Raw genomic sequence first — 18,906 nt, forward strand, 5'->3', positions numbered from 1 at the left:
CGATACCTCTGCGCTTTTATTCAACAAGTTGATCTTCACCAATGAAAATGATTCCTGAAGCGCGAACACGATCACCGGGGGCAACGGAGAGGGACGCGTGAACACAGCCGGGCCGTGAGGAGGACCTCCAGACACTCGCACAGCTCCTGGCTTCAGGACGCTCAACACTGACGCGTCGGATCACGCGTCTCGATTCATTCATAATAACAATAATAATAATAATAATACAGCTGAGACGGATTCTTTTTTTCAAATGGGAGTTTGTGTCACATGGCCGTGATGGATGCCGCCGCCTCGGACCTCTCTGCACGCCCTCCCCGTGTCGGCGTGGGTTCCACCAGGTTTCCTCCCACAGGCTGAAGACCTGCAGCTCTGAAGACTCTCAGAGCCCCCCCCCCCCCCCAGCCACCCCTCCCCCGAGACCCTGAACAGGTCACCGGGTGGAGGTTATGCCGGAGCGACAGTTGAGACCGCGTTGCATTTGCATGTTGCCAGATTCTGGACCACAGACTCCAACCGACAGGTCGAGTCCAAGGGAGTGGTCTCGGTTCTGGTCCTTCCACGGTGCACTCGTCTTCATCGGTAAGCCGGGCTGCTGCAGCGCTCCACTCCGCTGTCCTTCTCCGTGCTCACGAACCCAGGGGCGTGAGAACACTCCGGCGGTCTCCGGGTGCGATGTGATTGGTCGGCCAGCAGGCGGGCTCCTCGGGGGCCGGGGCCCCGCTCAGGGTGTCATGAGGAGGAGAGGCGTGAGCAATCCATCTTCTCCTCTGTTCTACCCTTCTGGGGTGCACACACACACACACACACACACACACCATCGCCACCACCTTTCTCTGACCAATCAGGTGCCTGTCCTCCGTCCTTGTCCTCATATCCCCCCCCCTCCTCTCCTCCTCTCCTCCTCTCCTCTCCTTTGCACACATCCAGTGAGCCTCCGATGCCTTCGAGTGCATCTGTGTCTGTTTGTGTGTGTGTTTCTGTGTGTTTGTGTGTGTGTGTCTGTTTGTGTGTGTGTGTGTGTTTCTGTGTGTTTGTGTGTGTGTGTGTGTGTGTGTGTGTGTGTGTGTGTGTGTGTGTGTGTGTGTTGGTGTGTGTCTGTGTGTGTGTTGGTGTGTGTGTGTGTGTTTGTCTGTTTGTGTGTGTGTGTCTGTTTGTGTGTGTGTGTGTGTTTGTGTGTCTGTGTGTGTGTGTGTTTGTCTGTTTGTGTGTGTGTTTGTGTGTGTGTTTGTGTGTGTGTGTGTGTGTGTTTGTCTGTTTGTGTGTGTGTGTCTGTGTGTTTGTGTGTGTGTGTGTGTTTGTTTGTGTGTTTGTGTGTGTGTTTGTGTGTGTGTGTGTGTTTGTCTGTTTGTGTGTGTGTTTGTGTGTGTTTGTGTGTGTGTTTGTGTCTCTCCAGCTGTGAGCAAAGGCCACTGTCACTCTCCCCCCCCCCCCCCCTCCACCCATCTGTCTCCAGGTGCAGTCATTGTGTATTCTTCTTCTGTTTTCTCTCTCTCCCTTTCTCGCCTCATACCTCTCTTCTTTCCTCGCTCCCCTCGTCATCCTCCTTCTCCCCCTCCTTCATCTCCCATCTCTACTTTTGTTTTTCGAGTTTTCCTTTCTTCATCTCTCTCTCTCTCTCTATCTCTCTCTCTTCTTGACGGCTGTGAAAGCGTGGAACTGAGCGCCACCTGCTGGTGAGGAGGAGGACGAGGAGGACGAGGAAGCGCAGCCAGCCTTCCTCGCTCTGTTCTCCTCACTTGTTGCCTCAGGCTGTTGGCGGCATGTATTTAAATACAAGGTTCATGGGAACCCGGGCAGGAATCAAATAGTCAAAGGAAAGTTGCATTTGAAACGTTAAAAATGCAACGTTCCCTTTTCTGGAGACACTCAGCAGAGCTCTTTGTTTTTTATCATAAGGACTATTTGAACCTGGTCTGAACCTTCATGTTGTTTACCTCCATCCTTTGTATTCTTCATCCCTCAGTGATAACAGTTTTTTAAACCTGAAGATGGAAAGATGAGAATGAGAACACAGAAAAAAGCTCTTTGTGACAATAAAGAAGAAAAGTGTCTTCTTATTTCATGCAAAAGTGTTTTTTTAAATGTTTTTAAATGAGCTGCAGTTTCGAGATGACTGGATAATATGCAGTAATCACAGTTCAGTTTGTTTCTCGCGCTTCATTCCCGGTGAATAATCACGTGTGTCGGATAAAATGTGGTCAAAACTAAACGAGGGAAAATCTCAGGGAGAGTTATCCTTTCATCACCTCCGTCACAAATGTGGTGCGGTGCTCTTACACCGGCGCCGGGGATGATATCTTTATATATATCTATATGTATATACATATATATATACATATACAGGACTGTCTCAGAAAATTAGAATATTGTGATGAAGTTCTTTATTTTCTGTAATGCAATTAAAAAAACAAAAATGTCATGCATTCTGGATTCATTACAAATCAACTGAAATATTGCAAGCCTTTTATTCTTTTAATATTGCTGATTATGGCTTACAGCTTAAGAAAACTCAAATATCCTATCTCTAAATATTAGAATATCATGAAAAAGTATACTAGTAGGGTATTAAACAAATCACTTGAATTGTCTAATTTACCCGGAACACCTGCAAGGGTTTCCTCAGCCTTGACAAACACTCAGCTGTTATAAATCTTTTTTTACTTGGTCTGAGGAAATATTAAAATTTTATGAGATAGGATTTTAGAGTTTTCTTAAGCTGTAAGCCATAATCAGCAATATTAAAAGAATAAAAGGCTTGCAATATTTCAGTTGATTTGTAATGAATCCAGAATGCATGACATTTTTGTTTTTTTAATTGCATTACAGAAAATAAAGAACTTTATCACAATATTCTAATTTTCTGAGACAGTCCTGTATATATATACATACATATATACTGTAGATGGATAGATAGATATATATGTATACATATATATTGTTACGATCTCAGACTCTTAGGAAGTAGGACCCAATTGCACGACCCGGGAGACAGAGATAAAGTATTTGTAAGTACTTTATTTTTCGGTTCTGCAGTGAACAAAATGAAAGCTCACGTAGTGAGGATCAAAACTTTTCAAGAGCACAACATAACCCGACCTGATCATGGCAAAGACCAGACAGACTGACAAGGAACACTGGGAGACAGAATTTAAGCACATGGTAACAAGACACAGGTGGGACCAATCAGGGCGGGCTGACACTGATGAGCATAGGAGACAGGTGTGATGACAGGTGAAAACAATCAGGAAGCCTGGAATGAGAGAAAGCGAACATAAATGACATGAACCTCTCTAGCATATCTGTCGGTGCACAACTCCCCCTCTAGGGCCAACTCCTGATGGCCCAGGCTGATTGTAAAGTCGTGGATAAGAGTCTTGTCTACGATAAATGAAGCAGCTATCCAGCTTCTAGCCTCAGGACCGTAACCTTCCAGTCTACCAGGGCTTGCCTCCCCTATTACGGACCTCCAGTAGCTTACGGACCTTGTAAACGTCACCCCTTCAAAGAACTGGGGGCGGTGGAGGGGCTTGGAGGCGGGAACAAGTGTGCTCTCACACCGGCTTGATTTTACTAACGTGAAACGTTGGGTGCACTCTCAAGGTCCTGGGAGTTGCAAGCGTACCCGGGTTGATGACTCTGGACACTGGAAGCGGACCCACAAATCTCAGTTTCTTTGAGGCGACATGGAGTGGTAAGTCTTTGGTAGAGAGCCAAACCTTTGGCCTGGACTGTGGGAGGGAGCGACCCTGCGATGAACGTCCGGACAGCCTTCATCCGAGCTGAACTGGAGAAGAGACTGACGAGCACCAGCCCAAACTCTGCGACAACGTCTGATCATGGCATGTGCCGATGGAACCATCACCTCTTCCTCGTTGTTAGGAAAAGTGGAGGCTGGAAACCATTGACACAATGGAATGGAGAGAGACCTGTGGCCGCCGTGGAAGGGTATTGTGGGCAACCTCGACCCATGAGGTGGTCACTCAGGTGGTCTGGTTCCGGGAGAGAGACAGCGTGGCGTAGTCTCTAGTTCTTGGTTCAGGCGCTCCGACTGTCCATTTGACTGAGGTGATATCCTGATGACAGGCTGACGGTGGCACCTATGAGTCGACAAAACTCTTTCCAGAAGGCGGAAATGAATTGTGGACCCTATCGGAAACAATGTCATTAGGAATCCATGGATCCTGAATCGTGATTCATCATGACCTCTGCGGTGACTTTGGCAGAGGAAGCTTGGTCAATGGGATGAAGTGAGCCATCTTTGAAAATCGATCAACCACTGTTAGAACCGTAGTCTTGCCTCTGGATGAAATCCTGTCACAAAATCCATCGAAATGTGTGACCAGGACGATGGGGAATCGGCAGCGGCTGGAGCAAGCCCATCTTAACTTGAGATGAGGTCTTATTACACACACGGACAAGCCGCTACATACTCGGCCATTTTTCTTCATGGATGGCCACCAGAAACGTTGTTGAATCCTGAACATTGTTCTTGCTACTCCCGGATGGCACAGCACAGATGAGTGAGCCCAGTGGATGACCTTGGAGTGAAGAGCCTCAGGAACAAACAGCAGATTGTTGGGACACTCGCTAGGCGCTGGATTCATGACATTTGCCTCTTTAACATCTGACTCCACTTGCCAGGAAAAGGCTCCGATCACCCGGTTAAGTGGAAGGATGGTCTTGAGGCTACTGGTTCGGGATCGTAAAGGCAGACAAAGCATCGGGTTTTTAAAAGAGTGTGAAGTTGAATCTACTAAAGAAAAGTGTCCACCTGGCCGGAGTTGAGGCAGCTTTCTTATATATTCTAGATTCTTGTGATCTGTCCTGAGTAAAAACGGTTGCTCTGCACCCTCTAGCCAGTGTCTCCATTCCTCGAGGGCAGCTTTTACAGCTAACAATTCCTTGTTTCCCACGTCATAATTCCGCTCTGCCGTTGTCAACTTCCCCGACAGGTAAGCACATGGATGCATCTTGTTGTCTTCTGCAGAACGTTGAGACAGTACTCCTCCAATTCCCTCATTGGAAGCATCCACCTCGACCATAAACTGGCGCTGGGGATCTGGAATGGTGAGTATGGGAGCTGAGGTGAATCTATCTCTGAGAAGTTTGAAAGCAAGATCCGCCTGGGGGTCCACTTGAAGGAACCTTAGGAGAAGTCAGAACATGCAGAGAGCAGCAACAGAACTGAAATTCTAATAAACTTCCTATAGAAGTTAGCAAATCCTAGGAACTGCTGAACCTTTTCCTGGAGTCTGGTGTGGGCCACTGGGATACTGCACTGACTTTACAGGATCCATTTGGATATGATTAGGTGAGACTATGTATCCTAAGAAAGACACCTCTTCTGTGTGGAACTCGCACTTCTCTGCCTTGACATATAGCTGATTATCCAGTAGTTTCTGCAAACTTGGCGGACATGGTTAACATGAGATTTAGCGTCTGGGGAGAAAATCAGATACACATCCAGATACACATCCAGATACACAAACACTGAAATATTCAAGAATTCCCAAACCTCATTCACAAAAGCTTGAAAAACAGCGGTGCATTGCACAGTCCAAAGGCATTACCAAGTACTCATAGTGACCATTCTGAGTGTTGAATCCAGTCTTCCACTCATCCCTTGTTTTATTCTAACCAAGTGATATGCATTTCTTAAATCCAACTTGGTGAATATCTTGGCCGTTGAAGCAGTTCAAAAGCAGATGACATGAGTGGCAGAGGATAGCGGTTCTTCACCGTAATGTCATTTAGTGGACTGTAGTCTATGCAAGGTCTCAGAGACCCGTCTTTCTTTCCCACAAAAAAGAATCCCGCTCCGGCTGGAGGCGATGAAGGACGGATAATCCCTGATTTGAGTGAAGAGGAGATGTATTCATCCATTGCTGTTCTCTCAGGTCTCGAAATCGAGTAAAGTCTCCCCTTGGGAATGGGGCTCGGTAAGAGATCAATGGGACAGTCAAAATCTCGGTGAGGAGGTAGCGACAAGGCTTTAGACTTGTTAAACGCTTCTTTTAAATCATGGTAACAGGAAGGTACCTTGTGTAGATCAGGATAGTCAGGGTGATCTATAATGATCCTACTAGAGTCTGTTGGTGCATTAACAGGTTGCGGTTTACACCTGCCCTTACAATCCTCTCCCATTCCTTAACTTTCCTGAAGGCCAGTCTATGTGAGGATTGTGGATCTTCAGCCAAGGAAACCCCAAAATAATCGGGTGCTGAGTCGACTCAAAAATATGAAATTGCATGCTCGGTATGGTCCTTATTTATAGTAATCCGTATGGGCTCAGTGCAATGGGTAACTGAACAACAAGCGGCCGTCTAAGGCACTGGCACTAACAGGATGAGATAGCGGGACAGTTTTATTTTTAGCTGTTTGACTAGGCCCCAGTCTATAAGGCTTTCGTCAGCCCCTGAGTCTATTAACACACCCTGGTCAAAGGTCTGATTGTTAATACAAATGTCTACCTGAGTAACAGGTCGAGGAGGAAGTCTGGGAAACTTGCTCACCAGCGCCCTCCTTTGACTGGTGAGCACGATCTTTCCCGGCATGAAGCGAGTTGATGACCCGGCTGGCGCAGTAGAAACAGCAACCCTCCCGTGCGCTGCCTCTCCTCCAGAGAAAGCCTGGTTCTTCCAAGCTGCATGGGTTCCCGGAGTCATTCGGAGTGTAGTCCTCTGATGGTCCGGTAACATGAGCTGGAAATCCTCCGCTGGCGCGCGACCCTCCGAGGCGAATTCTGGAAGCTGGGAATAACATCTCGGTTGCGTCGGCGCTCCTCTCTCTTTCGAAGCGGTTATCGATCCGGATGGCCACAGCGATGAGGATTCCAGATCCCGGGTGTCTCCAGTGGAGCCAGCTGGTCCTTTATCGGTTCGAAAGTCCTGTCATGAAGGCGTCACGAAGGCGGAACATTCCATCCGCTGTCCGCTGCTGCTGTACGAAACTCGATGGCATAATCAACCACCTGACGGTTGAGCTGACGTATTTGAAACAGTCTTCTGCTGGCCTCCGTAGCAGGCGATGAGTGGTCAAAATGCGCCTCATAGTCTCTATGAAATCGGCCAATGAGTAACATAGTTCGGTGTCTCTAGACCATTCTGCAGTAGCCCAGGCTGCAGCTCTTCCCGTTAAATGAGACACAATAAACGCCACTTTACCATGCTCAGATAAAAAAGCTGCTGGGTTGTGTTGAAAATGCAGATCACACTGTACCAGAAAGGCTCTGCAATTCGAAGAGTCTCCGGAAAATCTCTCCGGAAGAGCCAGCCGTGGAGAAACAGCCTGACCTGGGTCGTCAGCTGGAGTATTGACAGGCAAATTCTCAGCTGTGGTCACGGAGGAGCAGTCTGTTGATGAGTGAAAAAATTATTCATTTGGGCAACCAGTTGTTGCATCTGTGTAGATAATTCTTCCTGAACCCCGGCCTGGCGTCCTCTCAGCTCTTGTATTTCCCGGCTGACTTTGTCCAGTTTTTCCTCGTGATGAAAAATCGTCATGCCCTGTACCGACAGAGTGAGCGTTCTTGGGTCGACTGGGATCATAATGTGGTCAGTTCCTTCTGTTACGATCTCAGACGCTTAGGAAGTAGGAGCCAATTGCGACCGGAGACAGAGATAAAGTATTTGTAAGTACTTTATTTTTCGGTTCTGCAGTGAACAAAATGAAAGCGCTCACGTAGTGAGGGATCAAAACTTTCAAGAGCACAACATAACCCGACCTGATCATGGCAAAAGACCAGGCAGACTGACAAGGAACACTGGGAGACAGGGGAATTTAAGCACATGGTAACAAGACACAGGTGGGACCAATCAGGGGCGGGGCTGACACTGATGAGCATAGGAGACAGGTGTGATGACAGGTGAAAACAATCAGGAAGCCTGGAATGAGAGAAAGCGAACATAAATGACATGAACCTCTCTAGCATATCTGTCGGTGCACAACATATATGTATATATATGTATACATACATATATATATACATAAATATATACTGTGTATATATATATATGTATACATATATATACTGTATATATATATGTGTATATATATCCATATATATATACATAAATATATATATGTGTATATATATGTATATATACACGGATATACACATATATAAACATATATATATATATATATTAGGGCTGTGAAACGATTAAAAATTTTAATCGGGTTAATCACAGGTTTTTGTGGATTAATCATGATTAATCACATATTACCGATATTCTCGGTATATTTTGTGAGAACATAGAGATTTATGACAAAAGACGGATATATACATTTATACATTCTTCTATACAATGGTGCTGCAACTCAGCAGTTATTTAGCAGTTTTCTTCCATATGGAACATTAATACATCTTCATCCTAAACAGAATATTTAACCCTCCTGTTACCTTTCGGGTCAATTTGACCCCATTCAATGTTTAATGTCGGTGTTCTTTGGGGTCAATTTGACCCCAGGCTATTTCACTGTCAAACATATCAGAAATATCAACTTTTTTATTTATTTAAAGGGCTATTTAGGTAGTCAACAAACAAACATAAAGTACCTCACACTTAAACTTGGGAAGCAATATTAATTCTAATAATTTTCTGGAGGTTTTAATTACTGGGGTCAAATTGACCCTGAGGGTAAAATATGTTAGTAAATGTAAAGGTAACAGGAGGTTAAACAGAACATTTTCTCTTGTTTGTCAACCATTAACTCCACCATGATACAATCTAAAGGCCTCTAGTCTTCCTCTAGCAGCTGCTGAGGCAAACTGACTGTGTGGGTTTTCTTCATGAACTGGGCCGTGATGAAAGGGACGGCGGGACACCGCTGCAAAGCTGAAACCTCACCGGCCGGACAGGTGGACAGATTGACAAGTGACATTTTTTTTGCTCGGTCCCGATGCGCGCACGGAGCTCTGTGGCGCGCGAGGCGGAGATCGATAAGTGTTAACGCAGCGAAGAGACAGAAATGACATGCTGCTGTGGAGACGATCAACAGGCGTTTGGTTTAATAAAAGAACAAAGGCGTGCTATAGAGAACATGTCAGGGGCGGGCCAATCTCTTTAATGTCATGCGATCTACCGACACTACGCCGCGATCGACTGGCAGGTCGCGATCGACGTGTTGAGACCCTGATCTACAGGAAGTAAAAGTCGTAACAAGGTTTCCGGAGGTGAACCTGCGGAAGGATCATTACCGATGAACAGACCGTCTGCATGAGAGCGGACAGAGTTCAGATTGAAGTGGTGTATTGGAAGCTCATTTTGCAAGTGACTTTTTTTCGTCCCGACGACCAACAACAGACAGATTGGAAGCTCATTCTGCGCATGCGTTAAATGCGTTAAAAAAAAAAAAACTAGTTAAACCTGTAATTGAATTAACTGAGTTAACGCGTTATTTTTCACAGCACTAATATATATATATATATATTTTCGACCAAAACAACCCCCCACCTCTGATTGGTTGGAACCACCCTGGTGGCGGTTGGTGGCGTGTGCAGCTGCCGTCGGCCTTCTTCTTCCGATGAGAAAGCTTCCCACAGGAACCGTAGAGGCCTCAGAGCCCTCGGCGAATCACAAACGAGCCGCTAATTGACTAGAGGTCGGCGCGGCGCTCGGCTGATGAAGCAGCGTCGTGGAGAGTTACGGCGTTCGTGAGCGTCGCCGCACAACAAGACGCTGTGAGCTGAATCATCCGTTATGAATGCTCATGTGGCCCCGTAGAGACGAATGGAAACTATTGATTACCTGCTCGTCATCCCGGTGGCGGTTACAATTATTCCATTAAAACCTAAGTGTTCCTCCGCGTGTGACGTGTTCTGTTCCTATATATATATATATATATATATACAGTAAGTGAATTCGAAACTAATTGCTTTACAAAAAAAAGTAACTCCTCTTTGTTTCTCTTCTCCTGTTTCTTCAGACGAGAAGAAGGTCACTCCGGCTCCGTCTTCGGGCGCCGTCATCGGGGGGATCCTCGGCTCCTTGGCCTTCATCGGCATCATCGTCGTCATCGTCTTCTACGTCCGCAAGCGCCGGGAGGACGGAGAGTAAGTCTTCATCGGAGGAGCGACCTCCCCCCCCCCCCTCGTGGAGACTCGGTCCACGTCGCCCGGGCAGAGGCTCGGCCACCGTGACCGGAGGCCGGCCGCGCTCGGACCATTCATTTTCATTTTCATATTCATATTCGATCCTAAATCCCAAATCACGATTTGAACGGCCTCAGCCATCGGCTTCACCCCCCGGGAAGCTTGGTGACAGCAACATCTGTCCACACGGATATAAAACACCTGGCGACGTCGTCTCATCAAGTGATATGGAAGTCAGATGTTTACGGTTGTGAAAGCTGAAGAGCCCTTATTTAATAAATGGACATGATGTCATCACCGTCTCACAGAGCGTCCTCCATCATGCGTGTTATATAGAGGCCCAGAGGGGAAGCTGGTGTTCAAGCTGTTAAACCCTCGCTCTTCACAACAAAAGCGTTACGATTATAAGCCACGCGAGGGGCGGGGCTTTGAGGAGGCGGGGCTTATCTCTGTCTTTACTCCATGGAAACAGTTATCATCTCCTTCATCCACCATGAAGAACTAACCACTAGTTCTGCTTCATACGTGTTGAGGACGTCCCACAAATGTCTGAACATCTAACGCCCTCGTGTTTGGGTTCATAACATTAATATATAGATATTAGGGCTGGGCAACGATAACAAAAAATAATCGAGATTAATCGCATGATTTCCCTGATTAATCACAATTAATAACGATTAATCGCATTTGTATACGCAAAATCCAATAATTAATTCAAAAGTAGTGTATAGCGCACTTCTATTTTAAATGTTCTGCCATATGAATGAAAGTGCCATAACATGTGTTGTCCCTGTTAGAGACACCAGAAAACACTTTCAGTGCAGTTTGTCAATTCCTAGAACTTGACACTTATTTTAAATGTTCTGCCATATGAACTAAAGTGCCATAAAATCTGTCACATTGTCAAACGCAGTTATGCAGAGACACTAACAGAACGCTGGAGACTGAGCGAAGCAGGGACATGATCACAAGGCAGTTGTTGGGGGGGGGGGGGGTGCTGAGTTTAAACATCTCTCTTGTTCTGCCTGTTTTGTGATATACATGCCTAAAAGGTGCCTAATATTTCTAGACTGAAATAATATCGGCATTATAATTATTATAACTATGAGGATTTTTTAGTTGCCTATTTTGTGGAGCCCCCTCAGGACTTGGTGCCCTCCGCACAGCGCGTAGTGTGCTATGGGAGCGGTGGTGCTGGGAGTTTATAGCACAAACAACAATGAACTAGTGGAGGCGGCAAGGTGCTCAGTGTTGCCAGATTGGAGATGGTGAAGTATCATACCAAAGGCTCAACATGGTTGTATTTGGAGGATAATTATCGTGTATCTGGCAACCCTGAGATCGGTCGACCAATGACTGCTCTCTATTCTGTCAGCTCACGCAAGAAGGTGGAACGTAAGGGAGATACCATTTCCAAAACTTGTAAGGGGTAAATACTAGTTTATGAAAACCCAGAGAAACACAAATATCCGACGAAGCAAAATCCCGACGTTTTTGGAATGCCTGCCGGACGCATTCTTTAGGTCTCAAAAGCAGGACATGTCCGGGGAAAGAGGACGTCTGGTCACCCTAACTAACCGGCCTGCAGTCTGTAGCTCTCCACTTCGCTGTGGCATTGGTTCGCTTCTCTTGGTTCATCTCCTCCCTGCAGCTCGTCTGCCGAAGCCTCGCTCCGCTGTGTGTTTGGTTGTATGATTTGCTGGCATCAACGGTGTGTTTAGCATTTAAATGATATTTAAGACTGGAAGTACTCCGGTGATAAGACAATTCATCTTGGCAGTGGTTACATATGACTTTGTTTATGTCGACTCCGCCGTCTTTAAGAACTTTAAATTGAAAATGGCCATTTAAAATCTCCGTACTCTTCTCCATGTTTGTTAAACCGCGAATGACTTTCTTTTCCGGTTCCGCAGCAATCAGTAGCAGACTTTTACAAAATAAAAGCCTGTGAGCAACACACTTTTTCAATAATAAAATAAATAATAAAACCTGCGTTAACGCGCGATAAAATAATTGTCGGCGTTAATTAATTGTTGGCGTTAACGCAAGTGCAAAAACCATAAAGACGAATCATGCCGCTTTAATTGAATATTTTTCTTTGCCCGAAAAATTCTGCCATTTAAAATTCTTGTTAATAACAATGTGACTGGTTTATGACTAAAGAAAAATGTGGCGTGTGAACAAAAGCCCGTAATCAGCGTCACGTTGTCTTCTCTCCACCAGGGGCTCTCCCAAGCACAAGCCCTCTCCCCCCGGGAAGGCCGGCAGCTCCACGGAGATGGTGAGCGAACTCCAATCAATCTTTATCGTCACGGCGATTATGTTCCTCACACACACAACCACACACAAATACACACACGTGTGCACTCCGTTTGGTCCTAATGGGGCTAATGGCGTTTGATTGGAGATCTGAGTTGGCTTATGTGTGTCGCAATAAGTAGCTGGGTTTGTGAAGAGCTCCATTAGAGCACTCCGGTCCTCCTCTTCCTCCTCCCCCTGTTATTCCATCATTCAATCACATTTTTTTGTGACCCCTGTGCTTATTACATTAAAAAAACATCGCAATTTAATGTTGATTAGAAGTATTAAAAGACGTCCACGCGGCCGGTCATGCCTGCTGGAGTGGGGTTCAAGTGTGAGAGAGTATGAGATCTCCACCCAGCGTCTCAGGGACACCACCTGTGGAACGTGATGGAGATGCAGCACCACTTCTTATTCAAATGAAGCCTCTAGTCCAGGGGGATTTAACTCACATTCCACCAGGTCCATCCAGAGAGGATGTCGTCACGCAAAGCCGCCCAACGGGTGAACGTAGGCAATGCCTCACGGTCATTTAAATGATATCAAGTTTAATTGAATAATATCAAAATAATATTTATTTTCCATTTTAAAAAAGTAACTGGAGGAATTTTAAATAGTATATGGTAATAGTACAATAAGGGCTGGCTTAAAGAAGACATTACAAAGCAGAAAGCTTTTGAAAAATGTTTATCTTAAATTAAAGTAATACATTAAAGACAAATGGATTTAAACTAATTGTCTTGGCCCTGCAGCTTTAGATTCAGTGTGTGGAGTAATGTCCTCCAAAAAGCCACAATATTATATTATTCTCATCTTCTAATAAGAGAAAAAGCGTATGGTATATCTGTGGTTATTAAACCCACTTGTTTCAGCTCTCCTCCTCCTCTAGGTATCTGGATTCTGATCTTATTCAGCACTTAAATCAATTATCTATTTTGCCTTAATTTTGGAGGTGAGAGGGTTCGTTTATTCAAAGGAGTTGTGCCTGGTTTCTCCTAGTGGAGCTTCATATTACTGTTTTTAATAATGGCCACAGTCTGTGAACACGTACATACTGGTGTTAAACTGGAATAATGAACATTCAAGGCTCTGTAGCTCTGGTCTCATGGACCACATTTCTCTTTTTGCTCTCGTCTTTGAGGGTCACAAGTTCTTAAACGAAAACTGCAAGTTGTCAGGTCTCTGGATGTAGAATAAAGACATTTTTTAAGTGAGAGATTAACTTACTCAGTTTAATTAACTGTTTTTCAAAATGTAATCCATGGCTGGATAAGGTGGTGTTCGTTACAAAGAAAACAGTTGTAGCTCGCAGAGATAGATTGTAGAAATGGATCGTAGAGATGGATCATAGAGATGGATCGCAGAGATGGATCGTAGAGATGGATCGCAGAGATAGATCATAGAGATGGATCGTAGAGATGGATCGTAGAGATGGATCGCAGAGATAGATCATAGAGATGGATCGTAGAGATGGATCGCAGAGATAGATCGCAGAGATGGATCGCAGAGATGGATCGTAGAGATAGATCATAGAGATGGATCGCAGAGATAGATCGCAGAGATGGATCGCAGAGATGGATCGTAGAGATAGATCATAGAGATGGATCGTAGAGATAGATCGTAGAGATAGATCATAGAGATGGATCGCAGAGATAGATCATAGAGCTGGATCGTAGAGATAGATCATAGAGATGGATTGTAGAGATAGATCATAGAGATGGATCGTAGAGATAGATCATAGAGATGGATCGTAGAGATAGATCGCAGAGATGGATCGCAGAGATGGATCAAAGAGATAGATCATAGAGATGGATCGTAGAGATAGATCATAGAGATAGATCATAGAGATGGATCGCAGAGATGGATCGCAGAGATGGATCAAAGAGATAGATCGTAGAGATGGATCGTAGAGATGGATCATAGAGATGGATCGCAGCGATGGATTGTAGAGATAGATCGTAGAGATGTTCCAGACGTTAGCCGATACCGAACACTCGGCAGCTCGCACCAAATCTATTCATGACGGATAAATAGGATCACAGACAAAATGTTTATCTCTGACCTCTTCACATTAAGTTCAACATGAGCACACGTCGAGAAAAACAAGTGGATTTATGTTATGCTACACGGCTAGTTAGAGTTATCTGATATTAACACCCGTCATACCGCACCAACCCGTTCCAGACGTCTCTACCGACGATACCTAACTACTTCTGATGGATCAATAGGACCACAGACAAAATGTTTATCTCTGACGTCTTCACATTAAGTTCAACATGGACACACAATGAGAAAAAACAAGTGGATTTATGTTATGCTACACGGCTAGTTAGAGTTATCTGATATTAACACCCGTCATACCGCACCAACCCGTTCCAGACGTCTCTACAGACAATACCTAACTACTTCTGATGGATCAATAGGACCACAGACAAAATGTTTATCTCTGACGTCTTCACATTAAGTTCAACATGGACACACAACGAGAAAAAACAAGTGGATTTATGTTATGCTACAAGGCTAAACGAGTGGATTTATATAATGCTACACGGTTAGCTGATATTACTACCGGTCACACCGGACCATCCTGTTCCAGACGTCTCTACAGACGATACCTAACGACTTCTGATGGATAAATAGCACCACACACAAAAGGTTTATCTCTGACGTCTTCACATTAAAAGTGCACGTCGAATAAAAACGAGTGGATTGTCCTTTTTATGTTATGCTACACTAGTTAGTGTTAGCTGATACAAATACCGTGTCAGGCTGTAGTGTCTGAACTAATGAGCCACAGGGCCTGACGTTGCCCCACTTCAGATACTTATTCGTAAGCAGAAGAGTGAGTTGTTTGTTTCTTTCAAAGTCTCCTCTGTCTCCGGCCCCGCTAGCGTAGCACGTATTTGTGATGCGTTGTCTGGCGCTCTTTTCTTCTTTGATGAAGCTGCTAGTTATGCTCCGCGACTAGTTATGTAATGCTACACGGCTTGTTATGTAATGCTACACGGCTTGTTATGTAATGCTACACGGCTTGTTATGTTATGCTACACGGCTAGTTATGTTATGCTACATGGCTAGTTTTGTTATGCTACATGGCTAAATATGTTATGCTACACGGCTAGTTATATTAGGCTACAAGACTAGTTATGTAATGCTACACTTGCTAAATAGGTTATGCTACACGGCTAGTTATATTACGCTACAAAACTAGTTATGTAATTCTACACTGGCTAAATATGTTATGCTACATGGCTAGTTATATTACGCTTGACAGTTAGTTATGTTATGCTACATGGCTAGTTATGTTATGCTACACTGGCTCGTTATGTTATGCTACACGGCTAATAATATTATGCTACACGACTAGGATGCTACACTCGTTAGGGTTAGCTGATATTAACACCAGTCACACCGTGTACGGCTGCGATGTCGTATCTGTGATGCGTTGTCATCTCTGTTCTGCTGGCTGTGTTCTGATGATGCTGTTGTTTCTGTGCACGTAGCTGAATAAGCCATCAGAGCCTCCCACGGCCACAGAGACGGCCCCGCTCGGCCCGGGAGAGGTTTACTACGAGCCCACGGGGGGAGAGCCTGTCACGGTAACACACACACACAAACACACACACACACACACACACACAAACAGAAGCATGTGTTCGACACAGCGGGCGCCACATCTCTTTAGACAGCAACACACTGTGATGTAGGGACGTCATGGTGTTTTTATTTTGTCCCAGTCAATCACATTATATTAATATTAAGTCGGTATAATTACTAAAACAGTCGAAAAAGTGTATTGTTGTACAACATTAGTCCTCGTTACTACCAGGAACTTTTGATGGCAAAATAAGACAAAATCATGAAGATTCACCCAGTCCACTGCAGACAGACCCAGATCTAGTAGAGACCAGTCCACTGCAGACAGACCCAGATCCAGTAGAGACCAGTCCACTTTAGACAGACCCAGATCCAGTAGAGACCAGTCCACTGCAGACAGACCCAGATCCAGTAGAGACCAGTCCACTGTAGACGGACCCAGATCCAGTAGAGACCAGTCCACTGCAGACGGATCCAGATCCAGTAGAGACCAGTCCACTGTAGACGGACCCAGATCCAGTAGAGACCAGTCCACTGCAGACAGACCCAGATCCAGCAGAGACCAGTCCACTGTAGACAGACCCAGATCCAGTAGAGACCAGTCCACTGCAGACAGACCCAGATCCAGCAGAGACCAGTCCACTGTAGACGGACCCAGATCCAGTAGAGACCAGTCCACTGTAGACGGACCCAGATCCAGTAGAGACCAGTCCACTGTAGACGGACCCAGATCCAGTAGAGACCAGTCCACTGTAGACGGACCCAGATCCAGTAGAGACCAGTCCACTGTAGAGAGACCCAGATCCAGTAGAGACCAGTCCACTGCAGACAGACCCAGATCCAGTAGAGACCAGTCCACTGTAGACAGACCCAGATCCAGTAGAGACCAGTCCACTGTAGACAGACCCAGATCCAGTAGAGACCAGTCCACTGCAGAGAAACCCAGATCCAGTAGAGACCAGTCCACTGTAGAGAGACCCAGATCCAGTAGAGACCAGTCCACTGTAGAGAGACCCAGACCCAGTAGAGACCAGTCCACTGTAGACAGACCCAGATCCAGTAGAGACCAGTCCACTGTAGAGAGACCCAGATCCAGTAGAGACCAGTCCACTGCAGATGGACCCAGATCCAGTAGAGACCAGTCCACTGTAGAGAGACCCAGATCCAGTAGAGACCAGTCCACTGTAGACAGACCCAGATCCAGTAGAGACCAGTCCACTGTAGAGAGACCCAGATCCAGTAGAGACCAGTCCACTGCAGAGAGACCCAGATCCAGTAGAGACAAGTCCACTGCAGACAGACCCAGATCCAGTAGAGACCAGTCCACTGTAGACGGACCCAGATCCAGTAGAGACCAGTCCACTGTAGAGAGACCCAGATCCAGTAGAGACCAGTCCACTGCAGACAGACCCAGATCCAGTAGAGACCAGTCCACTGTAGACAGACCCAGATCCAGTAGAGACCAGTCCACTGTAGACAGACCCAGATCCAGTAGAGACCAGTCCACTGCAGAGAAACCCAGATCCAGTAGAGACCAGTCCACTGTAGAGAGACCCAGATCCAGTAGAGACCAGTCCACTGTAGAGAGACCCAGACCCAGTAGAGACCAGTCCACTGTAGACAGACCCAGATCCAGTAGAGACCAGTCCACTGTAGAGAGACCCAGATCCAGTAGAGACCAGTCCACTGCAGAGAGACCCAGATCCAGTAGAGACCAGTCCACTGCAGACAGACCCAGATCCAGTAGAGACCAGTCCACTGTAGACAGACCCAGATCCAGTAGAGACCAGTCCACTGTAGACGGACCCAGATCCAGTAGAGACCAGTCCACTGTAGACGGACCCAGATCCAGTAGAGACCAGTCCACTGTAGAGAGACCCAGATCCAGTAGAGACCAGTCCACTGCAGACAGACCCAGATCCAGTAGAGACCAGTCCACTGTAGACAGACCCAGATCCAGTAGAGACCAGTCCACTGTAGAGAGACCCAGATCCAGTAGAGACCAGTCCACTGCAGAGAGACCCAGATCCAGTAGAGACCAGTCCACTGCAGACAGACCCAGATCCAGTAGAGACCAGTCCACTGTAGACGGACCCAGATCCAGTAGAGACCAGTCCACTGTAGAGAGACCCAGATCCAGTAGAGACCAGTCCACTGCAGACAGACCCAGATCCAGTAGAGACCAGTCCACTGCAGACAGACCCAGATCCAGTAGAGACCAGTCCACTGTAGACTGACCCAGATCCAGTAGAGACCAGTCCACTGTAGACGGACCCAGATCCAGTAGAGACCAGTCCACTGTAGACGGACCCAGATCAGTAGAGACCAGTCCACTGTAGACGGACCCAGATCCAGTAGAGACCAGTCCACTGTAGACAGACCCAGATCCAGTAGAGACCAGTCCACTGCAGAGAAACCCAGATCCAGTAGAGACCAGTCCACTGTAGAGAGACCCAGATCCAGTAGAGACCAGTCCACTGCAGAGAGACCCAGATCCAGTAGAGACCAGTCCACTGCAGACAGACCCAGATCCAGTAGAGACCAGTCCACTGTAGACGGACCCAGATCCAGTAGAGACCAGTCCACTGCAGAGAGACCCAGATCCAGTAGAGACCAGTCCACTGTAGAGAGACCCAGATCCAGTAGAGACCAGTCCACTGCAGACAGACCCAGATCCAGTAGAGACCAGTCCACTGTAGACAGACCCAGATCCAGTAGAGACCAGTCCACTGTAGACAGACCCAGATCAGTAGAGACCAGTCCACTGCAGAGAGACCCAGATCCAGTAGAGACCAGTCCACTGCAGACAGACCCAGATCCAGTAGAGACCAGTCCACTGTAGAGAGACCCAGATCCAGTAGAGACCAGTCCACTGTAGAGAGACCCAGATCCAGTAGAGACCAGTCCACTGC

The 18,906-nt window shown here is 46.2% G+C and overlaps 1 protein-coding gene across 1 annotated transcript in view; it reads left to right on the top strand.

Moving 5' to 3' along the window:
- pvrl2l (PVR cell adhesion molecule related 2 like) overlaps nt 1–18,906 on the top strand; it is a 350,989-nt gene that overhangs the window by 324,268 nt on the left and 7,815 nt on the right. Inside the window, exons 7-9 of the mRNA XM_056412531.1 lie at nt 9,931–10,057; nt 12,320–12,377; nt 15,901–15,996. Of these exons, the coding sequence (XP_056268506.1) occupies nt 9,931–10,057; nt 12,320–12,377; nt 15,901–15,996 (281 nt within the window). The remainder of the gene's footprint in view (nt 1–9,930; nt 10,058–12,319; nt 12,378–15,900; nt 15,997–18,906) is intronic.

The sequence above is a fragment of the Pseudoliparis swirei genome, chromosome 1, assembly GCF_029220125.1.
Source record: "Pseudoliparis swirei isolate HS2019 ecotype Mariana Trench chromosome 1, NWPU_hadal_v1, whole genome shotgun sequence".
In the NCBI taxonomy this organism is placed as follows: Eukaryota; Metazoa; Chordata; class Actinopteri; order Perciformes; family Liparidae; genus Pseudoliparis; species Pseudoliparis swirei.